This window comes from Uncinocarpus reesii, genomic scaffold (genome assembly GCF_000003515.1).
Source record: "Uncinocarpus reesii 1704 scaffold_1 genomic scaffold, whole genome shotgun sequence".
NCBI lineage: Eukaryota > Fungi > Ascomycota > Eurotiomycetes > Onygenales > Onygenaceae > Uncinocarpus > Uncinocarpus reesii.
The window spans coordinates 76,136-95,927 of record NW_003052500.1 but is presented as its reverse complement, the minus strand read 5'-3'; the positions used below and the strand labels follow the sequence as shown (position 1 = coordinate 95,927).

Genomic DNA, 19,792 nt, shown 5'->3' with positions numbered 1-19,792 from the left:
ACGGGTAAGGAGAAGAGGCAAGAATAGGTCGAGGGCTCAATGCTGTGTTTGAATGGTTTGTCGACTGATATGGAACGATTGCGGTGATTCCTGAGCGCGTCCGCGATGCCGTTAATGGGCTGTTTGCACTGTTTGCCGCGGCACTGTTTGCGCTGTTTGCTTCGTAAATGGAAAACGCGTCAAAACGCGTCAATCGAGTTTCCCTGACGCGTGGTGAGCGCGTGCTCGAGAGTGGTTTCATCCCTCAACGACACCCACCGCCCGACTCCTTTGGTTCATTCTCGCAGTCAAATCCAACAAGCCAAAAATATCGTACGTTTGGCACAAGTCATTGCAATGAGGTATGTTTCCACTCAATGAGTGCCGGGCATTCTAACTGTTGTCTAGTTCCCCATTGCGCCCAAGCATCTCGGCTGCGAATCGCGGCCCAAATCCTGTCAACAGGAGAAAACGGTCCCGCGAACGAGATGACGATGTTTCCTCAGCACCTCCACCCTCCAGCCGTGTGTACCTTCTGCTTTATATCGCGCAGGACTTTGGCTAACGGGTTTCCAGCCCCCCCCTCCTCCCCTCCACTTCTCCCCATGGACGACGACGAGGACGAAGACATCGCACAGGAGGAAGGATTTCGAGACATTGACGACATCGATGAGATGGCCGAAGATGAAGACGGGATTGACCTTTTTGCTGACTCTTTCGAACGCGATTACGAGCTGCGCGATGGTGACAATTACGAAACAGCGGGGATCGACGACGATGGGGACCATGAAGAACTAGATGCTGCCACCAGGCGGAAACTAGAAGCCCGATTGAATAAGCGCGATCAAGAACTCGCCCGAAGAAGGAAAATGCCAGCAGCATTTTTGCAAGAAGACGACTTTGATGCGATTGACCTATCCCAACTTCGAAGAGCCAGACACAACTACGATGAAGCGCGATCGGACATAGATATGGACAACCCGGACGAGGAACTCACGCTCGAAGATATGGCGGATATCAAGGCCGACAATGTCACCGACTGGGTAGCCTCTCCAGCCGTGCACCGCGCCATCTACCGAGAATTCAAGTCCTTTTTAACGGAATTCACGGACAAGGATGGGATTTCCGTCTACGGCACTGCCGTGAAAAATCTTGGTGAAGACAACTCGGAATCGTTAGAGATATCCTATCCCCACTTAAGCGAGGCGAAATCGATTATAGGCTTCTTTGTTGCCAACGCCCCTGCCGAAGTACTTAGGATTTTCGACACCGTAGCCATGGAGGCCGTTCTACTACACTATCCCGATTATCAGCGCATCCATAGCGAGATCCACGTCCGCATTACTGATCTCCCCGTCAGATACAATCTCCGACAGCTGCGACAGAGTCATCTCAATTGCCTTGTCTGCGTAACGGGCGTTGTTACTCGAAGAACTAGCGTGTTTCCTCAGCTCAAGTATATCATGTTCAACTGTACCAAGTGTGGTGTGACTCTCGGTCCCTTTGAGCAGCAGGATTCGTCTTCTGAGCTTAAGATCAGTTACTGTCAGAATTGCCAGGGCCGTGGGCCCTTCACTCTCAATTCAGTAAAGACCGAATATCGGAACTATCAGAAGCTAACCCTGCAGGAATCCCCTGGGTCAGTCCCCGGAGGACGGCTCCCACGCCATCGTGATGTAATTCTACTGGCGGATTTGATCGACGCTGCGAAACCTGGCGATGAGGTTGAGATCACCGGTATCTACAAAAATCAATATGATTTACCCATGACGAATAAAACAGGGCTACCCGTATTCAGTACGATTATTGAAGCAAATCATATAAAAAAATCCCACGACCAACTAGCATCCTTTCACATCACGGAGGAGGACGAGGAGAAAATTCGAAAATTATCCCGAGATCCAAAGGTCATTGAGAGAATCATCAACTCCATCGCTCCCAGTATTTATGGGCATGAAGATATCAAAACTGCAATCGCGCTATCGTTGTTTGGTGGAGTCAGCAAGCAGGCTCAGGGGAAAATGAATATCCGTGGAGATATCAACGTCCTATTACTTGGAGATCCCGGTACTGCCAAATCCCAGATGCTGAAATACGTCGAAAAGACCGCACATCGGGCCGTTTTTGCGACAGGTCAGGGTGCCAGTGCTGTCGGTCTTACGGCGAACGTCCGGCGAGATCCAATGACCAACGAATGGACCCTGGAGGGCGGCGCGTTAGTCCTCGCGGATCGGGGAACGTGCCTTATCGACGAGTTCGACAAGATGAATGACCAGGATCGGACATCCATACACGAAGCAATGGAACAGCAAACCATTTCAATATCCAAAGGTGGTATTGTGACGACGCTCCAGGCCCGTTGCTCTATCGTCGCTGCGGCCAATCCAATCGGCGGCAGATACAAGGGAACTATTCCTTTCTCCCAGAACGTAGAGCTCACTGAGCCTATTCTCTCCCGTTTCGACATTCTCTGCGTCGTGCGTGATACTGTCTATCACGCCGAAGATGAAAGGCTTGCTAAATTCGTCATGAACTCTCATTACAAATCGAATCCCCTTCGCGACTCGCAGGGAGAACCAATCCCGTGACGAGGATGAATCAAACGAAATGGACCCAAGATACTGATGAGCAACAAAAGCTGAGCCGATCCCCCAGGAGCTGCTACGAAAGTATATCGTTTACGCCAGACGAGAATGCCGCCCCAAGCTATACCAGATCGACCAAGGCAAAGTTGCAGATGTTTTTGCGGATATGAGAAAGGAAAGTCTAGCAACCGGCGCGTATCCTATTACGGTAAGTTTCTATCAAGGGTGGTTTATCCCCTGTGTTCCACTGACCGAGAAAACATAGGTTCGCCATCTTGAATCCATCATGCGTATCGCGGAGTCATTTTCGAAAATGCGGCTTGCCGAATATTGCACGTCGGCGGATATTGATCGCGCTATTGCAGTGGCTATCGAGTCGTTCGTGGGTAGTCAAAAAGTTAGCTGTAAAAAGGCCCTCACAAGAGCATTTGCAAAGTATGCTCTTCCTGCCCCTACATTCTTCTGTTTGTGTGGACGATGGCTGATGTTTGGTATCTAGGTACATGCTCTCTAACCCCAGATCCCAAAACCAAAGCAGAGCTCCTCGACGCAGAACAGCGAGAGAGGGTTGAGGAGATGAGTCGTACACGGGAGTATGGTTCGAGTCTTTTTTGCTGGAGTTGCCTGGTTTATACATTTGGGCATGGGGTTTGTTTTCTTGCGGGACTTTCACGATTCTCCAGATGGCATGGGAATGGTAACTAGGATTCAGAGGTCAATATCACGACCTGAGAACTATAGGGCGTTGCAAACAAAAATACGCTCGTGGTGTGTGTTGGTCTGGGGACTTTTGACGAATATTAAATACCAACAGCGGAAGAATAAAAATGCTAAATCACATATTCATTTCATATTTAAGTATCTCATATGTTGCCGGCCAAAGTTAACAAGCGATCTGATGGAAAGGAAAACATACCGTCATTCATGATGGAATGCGAGGGTCCGCTCTGGAGTCATCTGTACAAAAATAACTCTCAAGACATTGGGCGAGATCCGCCAGCGACTTACTTCAGAGCCACTAGTCAGTCGCTCTCCGCATCCGCAGCGGCTGCCTGAAAAGAAAGGTCCTTGACCCACAGCCCGGTTCCATCATGCCTCCAGCGCCCGCGCAGCCGGCCATTCATCTTTGCGACGATGCCGTCCTTTAGCGCTTCCAGCTCGAAATCCCACGTCCGAAACCGCTCAAGCTTTCCCTGCACCCCTAGATATCTCACAGAATGAGAGATCAGCGAGTAACCCGTATCCAACTCCATCCAGGGATCGTTGGGATCCAAGCTTCCAAATTCTTGCTCCTCCGAGAAGACACGACGGAGGTTTTGGAGCGATGGTGCTAGTTGAAAACTGAGGTACCGAAGGTTTGTCATGTTCCGGATTACTTTGAGCACCAAGTTGGTATGGTTGTAAAATGGGAATATGGAGGTGTATTGAAAGGAAGTTAGGCGGGAAATGACCGATACTGGGTAGGGCAGCGTTGCATTTTGAAGCGGATCAACTGAGCCCCAGTGGTCCATCAGAGACGGCAAGCGGAGAAGATAGTACTCATAGTTCCGGTAGGCTTTGAGGGAAGAACCTTCGTTGAAGAGGATTTCAGTCCAGGCCCGAACGGTGAAAAAGGACTCGGACATGGGATTCTCTGGGGGCGTTGGTGGTTGCGCGGGGGATCCCATACGAGGAATGCGTTTTCGGCGTGGCTGTCGAAAATGTAGGATCTGCAGTGGCACATCAAACGCCCACGCATGTGTCCCTTCCAAGCTAACCTGAGCGATGTCCGCAAGGAAAAACGGCGGTGCGATCAGTGTGATTGTCTCCGGGTCGACTTGTTCCAGTAGCTGCCTCCACCAGAACGCCTTCTCGCTGCCGGGGAAGATGGAGCGTACGGATATCACAAGCGACCGCACATGGTGGCTTAGACTATACCGCTGGAGAAATAATAGAAACCGGTCTTGGTCCCGAAGCTCATAGCGAGAGTAGGCGAACAAAAAGGGACGTGACAAGGCGCGGAGCCGTGAAGCCGTGCGGGCAACAGCCTTCAGGTCGCTCGTGGGCGAGGCGGAGATGTTGTGGTCGGGGATTTCACGAAGATTGTGACGGGACGGCGAGGTATTGGGGGATAGAAACGAAAGAATATGATCGAGCAATTCGTTTGGCAAAGAGAAGAGGGCTGTTGGCTGTGGGTGATCCATGGTTGAGCAGTGCGAGTGGTGAGGTTGAGGCTGCTGGGATGTCGAGAGATGAACTAGGTTATGGAGTAGTTAGGTGCATCATCAAGTGACTGAGTGGCCACCAGCCAGCCGCCAGTTTGGGTTCACATCGAGCCAGCTACATGATTACTCTGTTAAAGAAGATAAAGCAATACAAAGTAATATATATTACAAAGATCACTGTGGAGAGGTCCAATATGGGATTTTGAACGTTTGACGGTTGGACTTGGGTGCTACTCATGCTGAGGATTGCAGATATCAAATGCCTTAACGGAAAGATTCGCCGACTCGATGCAACAGAGGAAATCGCATCAGCATGCGTTTCGATTGGCATTTGCCAACAACTATCGGCACGCAGACATTGAAGCTCCCAGGCCGCCAAGTTTTCATGTCGCCGACCTGGCATAAATGCGCATGGAGCCCTAAATGGTGAGCAGAGGCTTGTTGGATGAAGGGGATGTTCTGGCGAAGGTGCGCGAACAGCTTCACGGGTTTTGGGTGGTATTCGAGGGCAATGAGGATGTTGGTTTCTTCTTCTCTGGCCCAGGAGTACGTGACTTCGCCTTTCATCTTGCGATGTGTTCGAGCCATCTTGTCATCGTCCGCAAGCATGCCCTGCCCTTGCTCAGCGGCATCGTCTCGACGTGTTGGCCTGCGATGTTATATTCACATAACGCTGGCGATTGCACCCAACAGAAACGCAGTCGTCGATTAAATAAAATGAAATTATCTGAATGTCTTCAAAGATAAAGCCCCATATATGACTTAGGCAGTCTTAGAGTGTAAGGATACCCAATCACAGTATCTAGAATACACCCTGTGTGAAAAATCCCCAAGCCTCTTCAGTGTTCTTATATGATTGGAGAATCTTTGGTAAATAGGTTGAAGCCCATTCCTCCCATTGGAAAGTTGTAAAGAGCGCTTTGCGTTCTTCCCAGTACTCAGGCAGCCAGCCGCTCTGCTCCCAATCAATGATGCCAACAACATGTGGCTGCGGAGTTAATTTCACAATGATGTTGCTTCGATGAAGGTCACCATGTGTAAACTTGATAGCAGCATCATCAGGTAGTTGATAGCGAATCCAGTCAAAATTGACACAGTAGGGATCCGGCATTGGGCGTCTGCATAAAAAGGAAAACCAATCATGAAACTCTTTAACAGATGAGAAAGGTCCTGATTCAGCCTGATATTGTACACTTATTGCCCTGTCAAAGAAGTTCGACCGATTAATGTTCCCTAATAGATGCATCAGATATAGTCACTTCTCAGTTATAACAATCAGCTGGGGAATACCAATAAAGCAGTCTTTTGGACACTGCTCAAGCTGGCGAAGGTTGTCAAAGCTTGTCTTAAGCTCTCGACAAATGGTGTTGCGCTGATTATCATTCATAGTATCCCACATCTTGTCTAGCGTTTGGCCTTCAAGCGCCTCCATATAGATATATGTATAGCTCCCCTCGGTTCTCCAGCCATAAATCTCGGGTACTGGAACAAAGCCTTTCAGGAAGTGATTGATAGCATAAAGGCATTGACCTTCTGCAATGCTAACTGCGCCTCCCCACTTAACAAACAGTCCGAGAGATTCGAAGACAGCTGGCGGTGGTTTGTACAAGTCCAGTCCAGCTGAAAACCCTCTTCGTTTATCCACAGATTTTCCTTGTAAATGCTGAGCTCGGGCTTGGGCTTGAACTTCCACTGGTGGCGGGAGACGATCAAACCGCCGGAAAAAAGAAGAGTCTCTGAACTCTGCGTTGGCGTCATTGGGAAGCATAGCAGGGGTTATCCTGACCGGGCCTTATATTTTTCGGTAATGATTTCATTGTCGAGTTTTGGTTTAGAACTCACCGGAAAGGGGTGGAATGGCGCCAGGTGCCCGCATGATTAGAAGAATGTTTGAGGGAAGATGGTCACAACCATATTGTACTGACTTGATAGTTGATACCCATCTTGCTTCTTTTTTCCTGCCGGACGTTGGCTGCACGTGATCGCCGTTTCAGAGCGGCGCTTAGTCAGCTTCCCCTGGCGCTTGCCCCTTTTCAGCCTTGCACCGTTGCTCTCTTCCTGCACGGCGCATCAACTCCGTCCACAGCGACCATACTGTCTGCTCCAGTTTCCCGCCCGTTCTCTGCTGCTCGAGGCTGACCTAGGCGCACTGCAACCCACCTTTTTCCCTACGGCGCCGTCTTAACGCGAGGACGATCCGATCCCCAGGCCATTGCACACGGCAAGGCTGTCAACATGGGGGGCCAAGTCTCGAAACTGATGGGCAAGATCTTTGGATCAAAGGAGATGCGTCTGCTCATGCTTGGTCTTGATGCGGCCGGAAAGACTAGTAAGTTCCGCCTACCGCCCGGAGTGAGCCGTCAATGGGCCACTGACGCGTCGATTTCTGCAAACAGCCATCCTCTACAAACTCAAGCTCAACCAGGACGTCACCACCATTCCTACGGTCGGCTTCAACGTTGAATCGGTGACCTACAAGAACGTCAAGTTCAATGTGTGGGATGTTGGTGGCCAGGACAAGATCAGACCGCTGTGGCGGCACTACTTCTCGGGAACCCAGGGTCTGATCTTTGTGATCGATTCCAATGACCGCAGCCGCATTGACGAGGCGCGCCAAGAGCTGCACAGAATTATTCTGGATCGTGAGATGAAGGAGGCTTTGCTGCTGGTCTTTGCCAACAAGCAGGATATCAAGGGAGGTGGGTGAATTTACTTGATGTGCTTTCCCGCCCCCACCTTTCAATCCATGCTCACCGCTCCCTAGCCATGGATCCGAAGGAAGTCACTGAGAAACTCCAATTGAACCAACTGAAAGACCGGATATGGTTTGTTGTTCCAAGTTGTGCAACAACAGGCGAAGGACTGTTTGAAGGATTGGTTTGTCCCAACCACCCTGATTTCTAACACACTAGATGCTAACCAATACCAGGCTTGGCTCTCAAATAATGTGAAGACTCAACAGCAAAGACAGGGTAAATAATGTGCCAACTGAGAATGTCCATGTTTTTGTTTGCTGTGAGATTGATTTTCAACTTCCACCCTTTATGATGCTCGTCTGACATGATAATTGCGCCGTTCAATACACCCCCTTCCGCAACCTGTTTATGTTGGGCTATGTTGTAATAATAATGGTTGATGTGACACATGCATATGCTTTCTTGACCTTGGTTGGGAGTTTTATGACCTCTGTTCTGATTTCATCCTGTCTCTCTGGTTTGTCTCTATTGCTGTTGTAAGCAGGCCTCTTCTATCTTAAGTGATATCCCTTCTGTTCTCTTGCTATCAATGCATTTGCTTTCATGATCCCCTCTTCCTTTGTTTATACTACAGTTTGTAATATACATTCCCTTGTGCCGTGCGCCGAAAGGCCAATAGTCAATAGATAAAGAGAGTCCAAATGCAATCATAGGCTTTCATTACCAGAAATCAACAATTGCGCTCCAACAAACCAGCCCGCTAGCACTAGGGGTATCCTAAAGTATACAACTCCCGTACTCCGTAAAAAAATGCCAATATTTTCTATCTCCCGACCATCCGATATCTCTCTCTTGCCATACCCCCTTCCGCTCCCTCGATGCCGAAGCCCTCGCCCACTTCACCAACCACTCTGGCCGGCGCCCCGCCAACGACGCAGAAACTCGGTACCACCATCCCCGGAGGGACAACAGCGCCATCGAGGACAACCACAAAATCTTTGAGAATCGCCATGCACCCCACCACAGCGTCCTTGCCAACGTGAACATGGTTCCCAATAGTGGCCGCTTCAATCACGCTGCGCTCGCCAATGAACACATGGTCGCCGATCTTGAGAGGATAGTATGAGTGAACACCTCGATTCAGACGAGATGGCGGGCGTAGGAGACAGGAGCGCGAGAGATAAGTGTAGCGGCCGATGCTGACGGCGATGGATGGCGTGTTCGGGTTGCTGCTGGCAGGAGGGCCGGGTGCGGAGGACGTGTGTGGCTGTTGGCGGTAGAGGTCACCGCGGATGCATACATCTGCTTGAATGACGGTTTTACCACCCAGGATAATGTGTTGGGTGCCATGGACCTGATTCCGGCGGGATACTTTGTTGCCGGTGTCCTATCAGAAAAGCAGTTTGTCAGGTGCCAGTGTGGCGTGGTTGGGATAGCACCAGGTAACTGACAGTCTCAATGTATTCGCCCTTGAGAGCTTTTGCAGGCATGGCGAATGGTATGTGGCATTCCGCGTGAGAGGATAGGGAGTAAAGAGGTCGGGTCTCCTGAGATGTTTTGCTCTTCACACACTGGTGGAGCTTGGGAGTTTGGTCACGCCAAGATGCGTCTGGGACCAGACCCGAAATTCATTCACTGTTACTACTATAACTAATAAATAACTACGGAGCACTCCGTACGATTAGGGAATTATTACTACCTTATGATCTGAAGTACTTAGTATGTACAGTACAATCTCCGGAACAAGCTAAAGCCACTATACAATTGGATATCGGCTTTTTGGGACAAGCACGCATTAATCGAGAATCGGATCTTGTCAGTCTTTCATTCCATCCTCAGCTCTCAAGACGGTGCCTTTCTCTTCGGGAAGTCGGGCAATTCTCCATCAAAATGTACTTTAAAAGCTAGGACCGGTCAGCCTATGTGTCGCTAATCAAAATACCATCGCACGAGGATTTACTTACTCATGGGGAACACGAAGTAACTACCATGATCCTCGCGCATGTAAATGTAGAACCCGCCTGGTCTGGGAATTTTCTTCAATTCGCCTTGCGGCCCTGGCGCCCGGCGCAAATTCTTCAACTTTCCAACTACACGAAGCATCGAAGTCAGAGCTACCATGTTTGCATCTCGACCGAGACAAGTGTGTGGGCCTTGGCCATAATGGATATACGAGTCCAACGGCCGGTCGAGACGGACTTCGTTCGGATTTGGGAAGACATCGGGGTCGCGGTTCGCTGATACAAAGCTGACGAAAACTTTGTCACCTGCTTTGATAGAGACATGTTGACCATCGTCATCGACTTCCATCGCAGTTGCGGCTTCTCGATAAGAACCAAATGTGCCATTGAGTCGGATACCTTCCATGCAATAATGGAGGAGCTTGTCATCAGATTCGGGGGTGTCTTCTTGCGCGAGACGCTGTATTTCGGGGAGATGGATTCGGCCTTCATCAGAAAGGTAATAGTCCATAATTTGAGTAAACTAGGTACCGCCGAATGGAGACCAGTTAGTATGTAGTGGAGACCAGGCCGTGCCAGAACTATATACAGTGAGACTTACCACCTGCGCTTGATTAGGAACCATTGCCCCAGCTGTGGGCATAATCTGCGACCAAGCTACCTCCGAAACACTCAGCCCACTCGCGAGTAACCTTCGAATCATGTGAACTCCATAATCCTGTAATGCAGTTTCTGTTTTCCGGAAGCGATCTAGAAGCCCTGAAATCACACTTGTGGCTTTCACGCTTTTAACATACGCTTCAACAATCTTGCCCAATTGCTGCGCAACTGTTCGGGCGGCTTGCCGGAGGGGAAAGGATTTTGCGGGGTCAAGGTCGAAGAAAATACAAGTGAAAACGACACACATAATCATGAACATCTCATGCTCAGTATATATACCTCGCGGATTTTCTTCAGTTTTAAGTGGGAGAGAGAAGACATTGGAGGCGAAATGAACGTGAGCAAGATTCCCAACACTACAAATATGGTTAGTCAAGCAGTTGATATCTGCCGGTCTGGTAGTTCACTTACTCTCTGGTGATGTCAACCTGATGCACCCCAGCAATTGTGCATGACTTCTGCTTAAGGAGTTTGATAGTAATGTCCTCATAAAACTCCTTCACCTGCTGCTTCCATCTTTCTTGAAACAGCGCCTTGCCCATGACTTGCCGTTGTTTCGCATGCTTGGGCGAGTCTCCAGAGAGCATGAAATTCAAGCCCTCCTTGCCAAATAGAAATCCAGTTGCTTCGCCCCATGTCACACGAAAATCTCTTGCATTTTCCAAAACAGTTTTAGCGCCGAGATATGATGTTAAATTGATGCGAGGTGGAATGAATGACGGCTTTTCCCAGGAGAAATGGTTCTCTCTACCTAGTGTTGCAAAAATCTTTCTATTCTCGCTGGGAATGGTCATTGGATAGTGGGCGTAGATGGAGTCGGGCTGGAAGTGATTCGGAAAAGCACGGAGCATCAGCTTATAGAACATACAGCCTTGGTTGATGTTTAGGTCATAATGAGTTTCAGAGAAACCCCAATTAGTCAAGTTCTTAGGATGATAATCAGTCTGCAAAATAGTATATTAGCAATAGGGTCCTGTATGCCAAGATAATAAGGGAGCCATACAGTATAGAACCTGTCACCTCGAACCAAAGCAACCGCATCTGAGAGAATTGCTCGAGAGAGCGTATACGTAGGGCAGATTCCTGCACCGGGAATCATTGGAATCTTAGGTTCCTCGGCAACAATTCCAGGGTACAGTTCAACATGGTCAGGGTGCTCGTACAAATGCCGAAGCTGATCGGCGATGTATGGGTCAGAGTTGATTTCTTCGAAAGTTGTATATTCTTTCAGTCCAAAAAACTTCCGGAATTCGTTCAGTGAGCCGCATCCCCATTTGCGAGCCTGTTGCATCCCAAGGATCTCCACTGCCCGAAGAGCCTTAGGAACATTCCGCGGGCCGAAAGATCCTATACCATATTTGTAAGTGGGCCGCAGATCTATACCAGAAAACAAATAATGTATGCATACCTGCAATCTGCTCAATGCTTTCTGTCATAATTTTAACAAGGTCATCATCATTGAATCGACCATCGGGTTTGCGTTCCAGACCCGCAAACGATCTCTGGGCCGGATCCTTTGGCAATTCCATCTGCCACTTCTTCATACCCATTAAAAGATCGGGCATTGTTATAGTTTCTGCTGATTTCCCAAACAGCTCCTGATATATGTCTTCGGTCCACCTCTCGTCTTGCTGACCAATACAGGAGTGCCAGCGATATGCCAGATTAAACTCAACGGAGCATTGGTTGCCCACACCGCTGGACGCAGCTTCTGGGGTCGCGTTGGTACGCATATTTACTCGAGGGTCCTTCAAGGGTTAGCATCTAGGCGCCAACGGTTGCATTAGGACATACCAAGCACCAGGTGGTGTTACTGCGGGTCAGATTGATGATCGTGCGCACATAATCATACAATGTAATGTTGATATAAAGGCCGCAGGTAACCCTGTTTACTGTAAATAGGTAAACAAGTCAATAGGGGCGGAATGCACTCTTACAATCGGGCTGTCTGAAAAAGGTCATTATCGTATTTCGCCCAGGCTTTGGCCAATTCTTCGGGGGACAAACCCGGCCTGGGTTTATTAAATCGGCCTCCTTCGTTTATGTGGGCGAGTTGTTCGGCGGCGTAATTGTGGAATCTAAAATTGTTAGCTTTACCACCGCCGGTAGAGAGTTGGAGTAATTTTACCGGTTGAACATGACAAGAATAACACTGCAGGCGGGGGGAAGGGCCAGAAGCCTGGGTTCGGAGAAGCAATCTGGTTTCAATTTTCCATCTTTGAAAGTTCGCATCTGATTTTGCTCTTCCTGGTTATCACCATATAGAGTCGAGAGATCTAGGTAAGAAGACGTCTGCGAAATATTCGGGTTTCGATGGTCGGTTTGGAATAAATCTTCTACATGTCAATTCCATTGTTTTTTGATGGGTCGGAAGGATCCCTTACCGTGAATGATCAAGGATGCCCACCCGAAGAATACGCTAGAAACACCGTTGGGGTGTGGTACGAATTCCTCTCGTGCGAAAAGACTGTCAAATATAAGGCCTGGATCAGGGAGTGCACCCAGCTGAATTGAAGAAGGGATGATTGAGCGGGCATAGGGGGTATTTGCTGCGCCGAGTTTCGGGAACAGAGGATTGTTATTTGATCCATCCGCCGATCTGTACATGTATTCATCGCCGAATGCACTAATTGAACGGATCAGTGATCGAAGTACTATTAAGGCAGAGCTATCAGGGAAGCACATACGGTAGAGATGGATGCGGAAGAGTATCCCACAACTCTTTGACAAAAGCGTTGGTCAGCTGGGTTCTCATTGTTGATTCAGGAGGTAGTCCAGCGACAAGCTAGGCAGTAAATTTAGTTCACGGAATTCAAAATATGTTGGACATTAGTTTTGTTGTTTATGGGGGGAAGTGTTTACGTTAATCACACGCTCCATAATATACGTTTTGTCATCAATCAAGTCTCCAGATCTCTTGCTCTTTCTCACAGCCAGCAACGTCCCCCAGCCTCGCGGGCCCATAGATCTGAGGTCTTTCAACAGCGAGGATTTCGCTTTTGATTTGCGCAAATACGATCCATCTCCGGACTGCGTTGGAAGCGGGCGCCGTGCCGCATGAATCAACTGGGCATATTGTTTAAATGTGCTTTCGACTTCTGGTCGTTTGACACCGCGGTTGCTGTGTTTGGTATTGGGTGTGCTATTTGTTGCAGGTTTACTGCTGGGTGCTGCTCCGTTGGCATGGTGGGCACCATTTGAGGTCCCGTTCGTAGCGGACATGATAGTCGGCTTCAGACCAAGGGGAAACGAGGGCTCAAAGACCAATCTCCTAGTTGAATAACAGAGGTATCAGGAGAGAGTACAAGGGGTATGCTCAATTCTGTCGCGGGGCAGTTTTTCTATGAACGGTGGAGTGCAGCGTCGCGGGTCCAAGGATCTAATATAAAGACGGCCATTTCCACGCATTGGAGGTCGGCTCGCGGGCCCATTCATCGACATTGTAATCCCGTCCATGATTCCAATTCCATCGCTGCCCGTCCTGGAGTGATTGGCAGTGGCAGGCATGGGCGCGCAAGCCACAGGATTGCTGCCAGCAGGCGAGCCAATGGGCATGACGGGCGGCCATGACTTGCCTGACAATAGTGTGCCGTGGCTGCAGGCGGGGCAATCTGCTGCGATAAAGCCAAACCAGCGAGACGAGGAGCTCCAGAGTCTTGATCGCGATGCTGTGGCACAAGAACCAGAGCGAGACCGAGAGGAAACGAGGCCCGGAAGCGATGTCGTGGAGAATTGCCGAATACAGCTAGCCCGGCCACAATGTCAACGTCGCTCAACGTCTTGTCTTCTCGGTCTCTACTCCATCACTCGACGCTCGGTCAATTATCGATTCGCGCAAGTCTGCATCTGGCGTACGATGGCTTCGCTCCAAAAGGTGAAAGCGCCAGCCAATCGGCCAGATAGAAGATTTTCTTCTGGTCCAGCGTCCACGCGAAATACGAGCACTCCAGCGAGCCAGCCAGCCTGGTCTCGCGTCCTTGAATCATTTGATGACCTGCCCAATGAACGTTTGCTTATCACCCCTGGAGGAGTTGACGCTTGTCGCTCTGGCAATGTAGGGGCTTGTCACCGATCATCAGCGAGTGACAAAGCGAATTCCAGACGGGGTCGTCATCAATGGTCCATGGCTAAAAAACGACAACTGGCGCTTTGAAGCTGATGAAATTTGTCGGCCAATTGCCGATCCCGAATTACAAACCTCGTGTCTGATCACATCCTGCAGACTAGCGATTCTAATTCCAACTGGGTTTATGTGCGTTGAAGCCACCGGACGATTGATCTTCATCGAAAGTCTCTCAGAGACGTTTTGTCAACAATGGAGGAAACTTGAAAGCAAGCTGCAGCTCGCCGTGAGAAATGGAAGGACTGACTGTTGAAAATACCTTTCTACTCTTCTCGATGCCGAAGCAAATGATGTTTCGGTAGTTACTAGGCAATCAGACAACTTATTAGGCTCCGCTTAAGGGTTCAATTGAATGTTCGTCGAACTTTTTCATGAACTCCCTCGAGTACCCCGTAGTATGGAGTTCGAAAGAGCCGCTAGGATCGGCATTAGTTAACGGGGTGCCGGCACAATTCCACTCCCAGGCGAGCGAAGCCTCTGGTTAGTGGCCACATTGAAAAATGGGCGTGCGATGTGACTTGTCAATGTTCCACAGTCGCCTTTCGAAAGCTTGAGAATACGGACGATGCGAGCTTACCAACCATCTCGGGGCTGCAGTCCCCGCCCAGCTTTTCCCGAGCCAACTGGAAAGATACCCTCAAAGAAGGATAAATCAGCTAACCCCGCCAGGAGCGTGGGCCGAGAGTGCTATTCTTGCCCATTCTTACCCCCTAATAATCACTCGCTGCTTTGCTGAACGGAATCTCTGTGAGCATTGGCTTCTGCACTGAAACTCTCTTGGACACAGAATCTTGAAAGCCAACCAGCCATGAGCCAAATTTCCGACTACGCACCGTATCTGCCGCCAAAAACATTTGTCCTCTGCTTCGACGGGACGGGAAATAAGTTTTCGGGCACAGAAGCTGACTCCAATGTCCTGAAAATTTTCCGAGTCAGTCCCAAGACCTTGCGGTAGTCAGTTGGGTTGCTGAGACTAATAATGAAAAGCAGATGCTGGATAGAAATAACAGCCGCCATTTCCATTATTATCAGCCTGGGATTGGCACCTATGTTAGCACTGCATCGCTCTCCAACACTGGTCTACTGTCTCGTATCAAAGGGTCGTATATGAAGGCAAAGGACTCTGCCGTTGGTTCCTCATTTGCTGAACATGTAGTGGGTGGTTACCGATTTCTTATGCGATACTATTCCCCTGGCGACGATATATATTTTTTTGGTTTCAGCCGTGGAGCATATACAGCACGCTTCTTAGCTGAGATGCTAGACTACGTGGGTTTACTTACCGCGGGAAACGAAGAATTAGTGCGGTTTGCCTGGAAAACATTTTCCAAGTGGCAGCAGAGAAGTGGCGATAGCGAAGAGCACCGGAAGGAGAAACAGAAATTGTTTCGGTACATGAAAGCATTTCGCGAGACCTTTAGCCGACCTGTTAAGCAGATTCGATTTCTGGGACTCTTCGATACAGTGAACAGCGTTCCCACCTTCGAATCCGCCTGGATGCAAAGGAATAAGTTTCCTTACACTGCAAGAAGTTCCGCAAAAGTCATCCGGCATGCCGTTGGGATCGATGAACGAAGAGCTAAATTTCGGCAAGATTTGATTTCCGAATGCCGACACTGCACTGTGAGCCACTATTCAGCAGCCCAGAAATACAGTCGTTGGAGACATCGAAAGGATAAGAAGAATGGTGCCCGGAAGTTTGCGGGTAATCAACCCAATAACGGCACCCGAAACGGTGAGAAGAGCAAACGTAACAATGGGGATAATGGATGCTGTAATAAGCAGAGACCACAGTCTCCCTCTCGAACGGATAGCTATGAAACTGAGGATCGATATCGCCCGCCAGTAGACCAGAGAGCTTGGAAGGACCATAATGTGCATCTATCCACGCATCGCCCTGGTGACCTAGATTCTGAGATTGCATCCGCACGAAGTGGAATCTCTCAATTATCGTTTCACCACGATTACCAAACAGCGTTCGAGGACGGAGCCCAGGATATTCAGGAAGTGTGGTTCCCAGGTGGCCATGCTGACATTGGTGGGGGATGGGACCTCAGACCTGGCGAAGCATGGCCGCTAAGCCATGCTCCATTGGTTTGGATGGTGCAAGAGGCGCAAAAAGCAGGCCTTCAATTTGATGAACGCAAGCTCCGGCAGTTTAGGTGTGATGGCCCTTACAAAAGCCGCAACCAGATCATGGAGGTCGAGAAGCCTTCCGTGGTTGTGAGCGACGAAAACGGAGCACACCCTTGCATCGAAGACAACGATGATGATAGCCTAGATATGGCCCAGAGAATAGCCGACGAACGATTTCACACAGCACTTTACCTCTCAAGCACGCAAGGGCACCTCCATGACTGCCTCTCGTTTGACGGGAGTTTATCAGCAATCTCGGTTCTAATTTGGAAAGTGATGGAGTATCTTCCGTTCCGTCGAATGGATTTGCAACCCGATGGGAGCTGGAAGCCGATTCGGTGGCCGCTCCCTTGTGGCGAAGTCCGAGATATCCCGAAGGACGCTCATATCCATGTGAGTGCTATCCGTCGAATGAAAGCGGATAAGAACTATCGGCCGGGGAACTTGATTGTGGGAGGTGGCGGACGAGGAGTGAAACGGGCGCCGGAGCATCTGGGCATTGGAGAATGGGTGATTGTTGGAGACCAAGGGCATGTGGTCCGGGAAATTTATGTCAGAAAAGACTCACGAGCGGCGGAGTAGAAAGTGATAACAGGCCCCTCTGGACAGAATTAAGTGACTATGTTGAATACTCCCGGCTCAACTGCGTGGAATTGTTGGCTAACTCTTTATATGAAGATATATTCAGGCATGCACCAATGAACACAAAATAATGGCTTGCACGAAGCTGTTTTACTGCTGTCTTCATGTGGTCATACTTCTTAATTTTTGCCTGTGAACACATCGCATACACTCACTCAAATGCACTTCATCTTCACTCTTCACCATCAGCACACTGGCTCTAAGGAAGCCTTCAACCCCTGTGCCCGACCTCTCCGCACCAAAGGCGGAATGTTCCTGGATATAAGTCATGTCCAAGTTTTTTCATTCTTGAGTATTTTCTTTTATTGAGCTACAAATCGTTGATTGCCAGTCAAACCTTTAAGGGCAAAACACTCTCTTTCAACATTTGTCAATACACTGTTGAGCATCATTTACACTCCTCCAAGTGCAAGATAATACGGTCAACATTCTTTATTATTGATACAATGCCTAGCATATATATTGTTATTATCTACCTGGCAGCTATGGTTAATAGCCACATGCAGCTGGCCCAGCCGTTCCCTATTCGCAGTCCGCTTGATAAACAGTCCACGAACAAAGATTATTCCTACGCAGCACCCTTAAAGCCTGATGGCTCGGACTACCCTTGCAAAGGGTATCATAAAGACGCTTTTCGTGCTACTGCTAAATATCAATCCGGGCAAGATTACAGTATCAAAATCGCCGGTGGTGCTCCTCATGGTGGCGGCTCCTGTCAAATCTCACTTTCACATGACAACGGAGAAACGTTTCGGGTTATCAAGTCAATTATTGGAGGCTGTCCTTTGAAGAAGGAGTATTCGTTTACTGTTCCACGCGACGCACCACCTGGAAACGCATTGTTGGCCTGGACGTGGTTTAACAAGATTGGCAACCGGGAAATGTATATGAATTGCGCACAAGTGACGATTGTTAGTGGGAACAAAAGGGGTCGAGCAGCGACGGCCACTGCTTTCAACAGCTTGCCCAACATCTTTACAGCGAACATAAACGGAGAAGGACGATGTAAAACTAGAGAAGGCGCGGACATTATCTTTCCTGACATAGGGCCAGACGTTGAATATGGGCCAGGAGGTTCAGGAAAGCCCAAAAAAGGGTTCACTTGTGATGATGGCGGCCAGCCCCCTGATGGTGCCCCGGCACTGCCGTCGGACACACCGCAGCCATCTCCAACCTCAGGTTTACAATCGAATAAATCACCCATATCGACTTCTGATTTCCTGGGTTTCGAGAGATCCTCTATGCCTCTTCCAACGAGCACAGGCTTCTCTAAAAGCCCCGCCAACGATACTGGGAATGGAGGCTCTTGCGTCCAGAGGTTTACACCGTCGAGGAACTCCATCAAAACTTTGACGCCATCTTACGTACCGAAGCCAACCTCCTCTGCCAAACTCCCCCCGTTCTTAACCGCAGTAAACTCCAATACCAGCACTGTCATCCCTGCTAGTGTTGGTCCCAGCATGCGCGTGGGTAACCAAACATGTGTTTCAGGCGGCATCCGATGTGATTCGGAAACCTCATTCTCACTATGTGCTGGGGAAAGGGGATACATTTATATGGGTAATGTTGCGGCAGGGACAAAGTGCAGGGGAGGAGTTATCAGTTAACAAGCAATATACTTAACTTGGGGGTTTCTTTGCCCTCTTAGGTCTGAGCGATATGGTCTATGTGTTGTTTATCTATTAACTGATCTAAACCCCTGAACCTGCTGCAACCCATTGGATGTCTGTTGGATTGTGTAGTTAGTTGCATTAGTCAGCTTCTTGAGGATTTGCATTTCTCATTTTTTTTTTTTTTTTGATTTCACCCCTCTCCTATCATATGATCAATTCAACCGCTTTTCAACAGTGAGTCATGTAGTTAGTTACCAGTAGTGTCATATTGTTTTTATGTCCATGTACAGTAGATGCAGAGAAAGCTCACGATGCTCAAGGAGCCCTTCCTTTTGGCAGGCAGATTGCGGGCTGACTCCATTTATATTCTTGGTATACCTTCCTAGGAACAACATATGCATTGAAGAGAGAAAGCGTTACTTCACCTGGTATGAACAAGTAACTATTACTAAAAAGCCATGGAATTGAAATATATCAGGCCTTAAACCTCTCCCGGCCTCGAAAGTATACGGCGATTGTCCGGCTTGGGTATCGCCATATCCAAAAGCATATCTGCTATCTCCAATACCACTTTGCCCATGGCTGTAATCTAAGCCGCTGGACGCTTGCCAAGGATTTGTTTTATACGGGTTTTCTGTGGAGTACGGGTTGCTATGGTTTCCATATACGGAGTTGCCATACGAGTATGGGTCTGAGTAGCCATGCCCATAATGGTTGGGATTGCCGTTGCTGCTGGACCCGTTGAAATTATCAGGCCGCGCTGCTGGTTGTGGTTCAGTAACCTGGCTGGTCTCTGATGAGCTATAACTGCCAACACCACGACCAAAGATTTTGGCGTAACGTGGTGGCTTTTCGATCGAAGGTTGAGGCGAGAGTGGAATAGTCCCGTTGGCATCACCGTCGGCTTGGTTGAAATCAACAACTGTAGTTCGCGGACCGACGTTGCGACGTCGAGGAAACCGGAACATAGACCGGAAACGAGAGGTTCCGTATTTTAAGGGTTTAATGGCGTTGCGATGATGCATATAAAGATGTTGGGCCATAATCGAGATTAGGAACAGGAATCTTGCCACAGTTAGCGTGTTGTAGCAAGAAAAATTGAATCGCAGTCGTAACAACTTACATTCCGATTATTGAAATAGCAAAGACGCCTTTCTGCAATTTGCATGCAGACCGTAAACTGAGCATATGAA

General features: G+C 49.0%; 8 protein-coding genes across 8 annotated transcripts in view; 4 read left to right on the top strand and 4 right to left on the bottom strand.

Moving 5' to 3' along the window:
• Positions 1 to 167: 167 nt before the first annotated feature.
• Positions 168 to 3,063, top strand: UREG_00173 (DNA replication licensing factor mcm2; the record flags this gene model as incomplete). The annotated part of the gene is made up of 4 exons (XM_002540614.1): positions 168 to 312; positions 388 to 2,563; positions 2,667 to 2,772; positions 2,830 to 3,063. 4 exons carry the CDS (start codon positions 168 to 170, stop codon positions 3,061 to 3,063), a joined length of 2,661 nt encoding a protein of 886 aa, XP_002540660.1.
• Positions 3,064 to 3,586: 523 nt separating this feature from the next.
• On the bottom strand, positions 3,587 to 5,356 carry UREG_00172 (uncharacterized protein; the record flags this gene model as incomplete). The annotated part of the gene is made up of 2 exons (XM_002540613.1): positions 3,587 to 4,800; positions 5,038 to 5,356. The coding sequence occupies 2 exons, from the start codon at positions 5,354 to 5,356 to the stop codon at positions 3,587 to 3,589; spliced, it is 1,533 nt and encodes a 510-aa protein (XP_002540659.1).
• Positions 5,357 to 5,570: 214 nt separating this feature from the next.
• Positions 5,571 to 5,879, bottom strand: UREG_00171 (uncharacterized protein; the record flags this gene model as incomplete). The annotated part of the gene is made up of 1 exon (XM_002540612.1): positions 5,571 to 5,879. One exon carries the CDS (start codon positions 5,877 to 5,879, stop codon positions 5,571 to 5,573), a length of 309 nt encoding a protein of 102 aa, XP_002540658.1.
• A 1,124-nt stretch (positions 5,880 to 7,003) lies between these two features.
• On the top strand, positions 7,004 to 7,748 carry UREG_00170 (ADP-ribosylation factor 6; the record flags this gene model as incomplete). Its single annotated transcript, XM_002540611.1, has 4 exons — positions 7,004 to 7,097; positions 7,165 to 7,467; positions 7,533 to 7,645; positions 7,698 to 7,748. 4 exons carry the CDS (start codon positions 7,004 to 7,006, stop codon positions 7,746 to 7,748), a joined length of 561 nt encoding a protein of 186 aa, XP_002540657.1.
• A 539-nt stretch (positions 7,749 to 8,287) lies between these two features.
• Positions 8,288 to 8,954, bottom strand: UREG_00169 (uncharacterized protein; the record flags this gene model as incomplete). The annotated part of the gene is made up of 2 exons (XM_002540610.1): positions 8,288 to 8,851; positions 8,916 to 8,954. The coding sequence occupies 2 exons, from the start codon at positions 8,952 to 8,954 to the stop codon at positions 8,288 to 8,290; spliced, it is 603 nt and encodes a 200-aa protein (XP_002540656.1).
• Positions 8,955 to 9,306: 352 nt separating this feature from the next.
• UREG_00168 (uncharacterized protein) lies at positions 9,307 to 13,307 on the bottom strand (the record flags this gene model as incomplete). The annotated part of the gene is made up of 11 exons (XM_002540609.1): positions 9,307 to 9,368; positions 9,429 to 9,948; positions 10,027 to 10,441; positions 10,497 to 11,029; positions 11,089 to 11,432; positions 11,494 to 11,833; positions 11,880 to 11,970; positions 12,023 to 12,332; positions 12,470 to 12,711; positions 12,773 to 12,870; positions 12,948 to 13,307. The coding sequence occupies 11 exons, from the start codon at positions 13,305 to 13,307 to the stop codon at positions 9,307 to 9,309; spliced, it is 3,315 nt and encodes a 1,104-aa protein (XP_002540655.1).
• A 1,709-nt stretch (positions 13,308 to 15,016) lies between these two features.
• On the top strand, positions 15,017 to 16,926 carry UREG_00167 (uncharacterized protein; the record flags this gene model as incomplete). The annotated part of the gene is made up of 2 exons (XM_002540608.1): positions 15,017 to 15,139; positions 15,199 to 16,926. 2 exons carry the CDS (start codon positions 15,017 to 15,019, stop codon positions 16,924 to 16,926), a joined length of 1,851 nt encoding a protein of 616 aa, XP_002540654.1.
• A 506-nt stretch (positions 16,927 to 17,432) lies between these two features.
• The window catches only part of UREG_00166 (uncharacterized protein), a gene marked incomplete at both ends in the record, with an annotated part of 3,209 nt that continues 849 nt past the window's right edge, over positions 17,433 to 19,792 (top strand). Inside the window, 3 exons of the mRNA XM_002540607.1 lie at positions 17,433 to 18,452; positions 19,078 to 19,240; positions 19,428 to 19,588. Coding sequence (XP_002540653.1) covers positions 17,433 to 18,452; positions 19,078 to 19,240; positions 19,428 to 19,588 — 1,344 coding nt within the window. The remainder of the gene's footprint in view (positions 18,453 to 19,077; positions 19,241 to 19,427; positions 19,589 to 19,792) is intronic.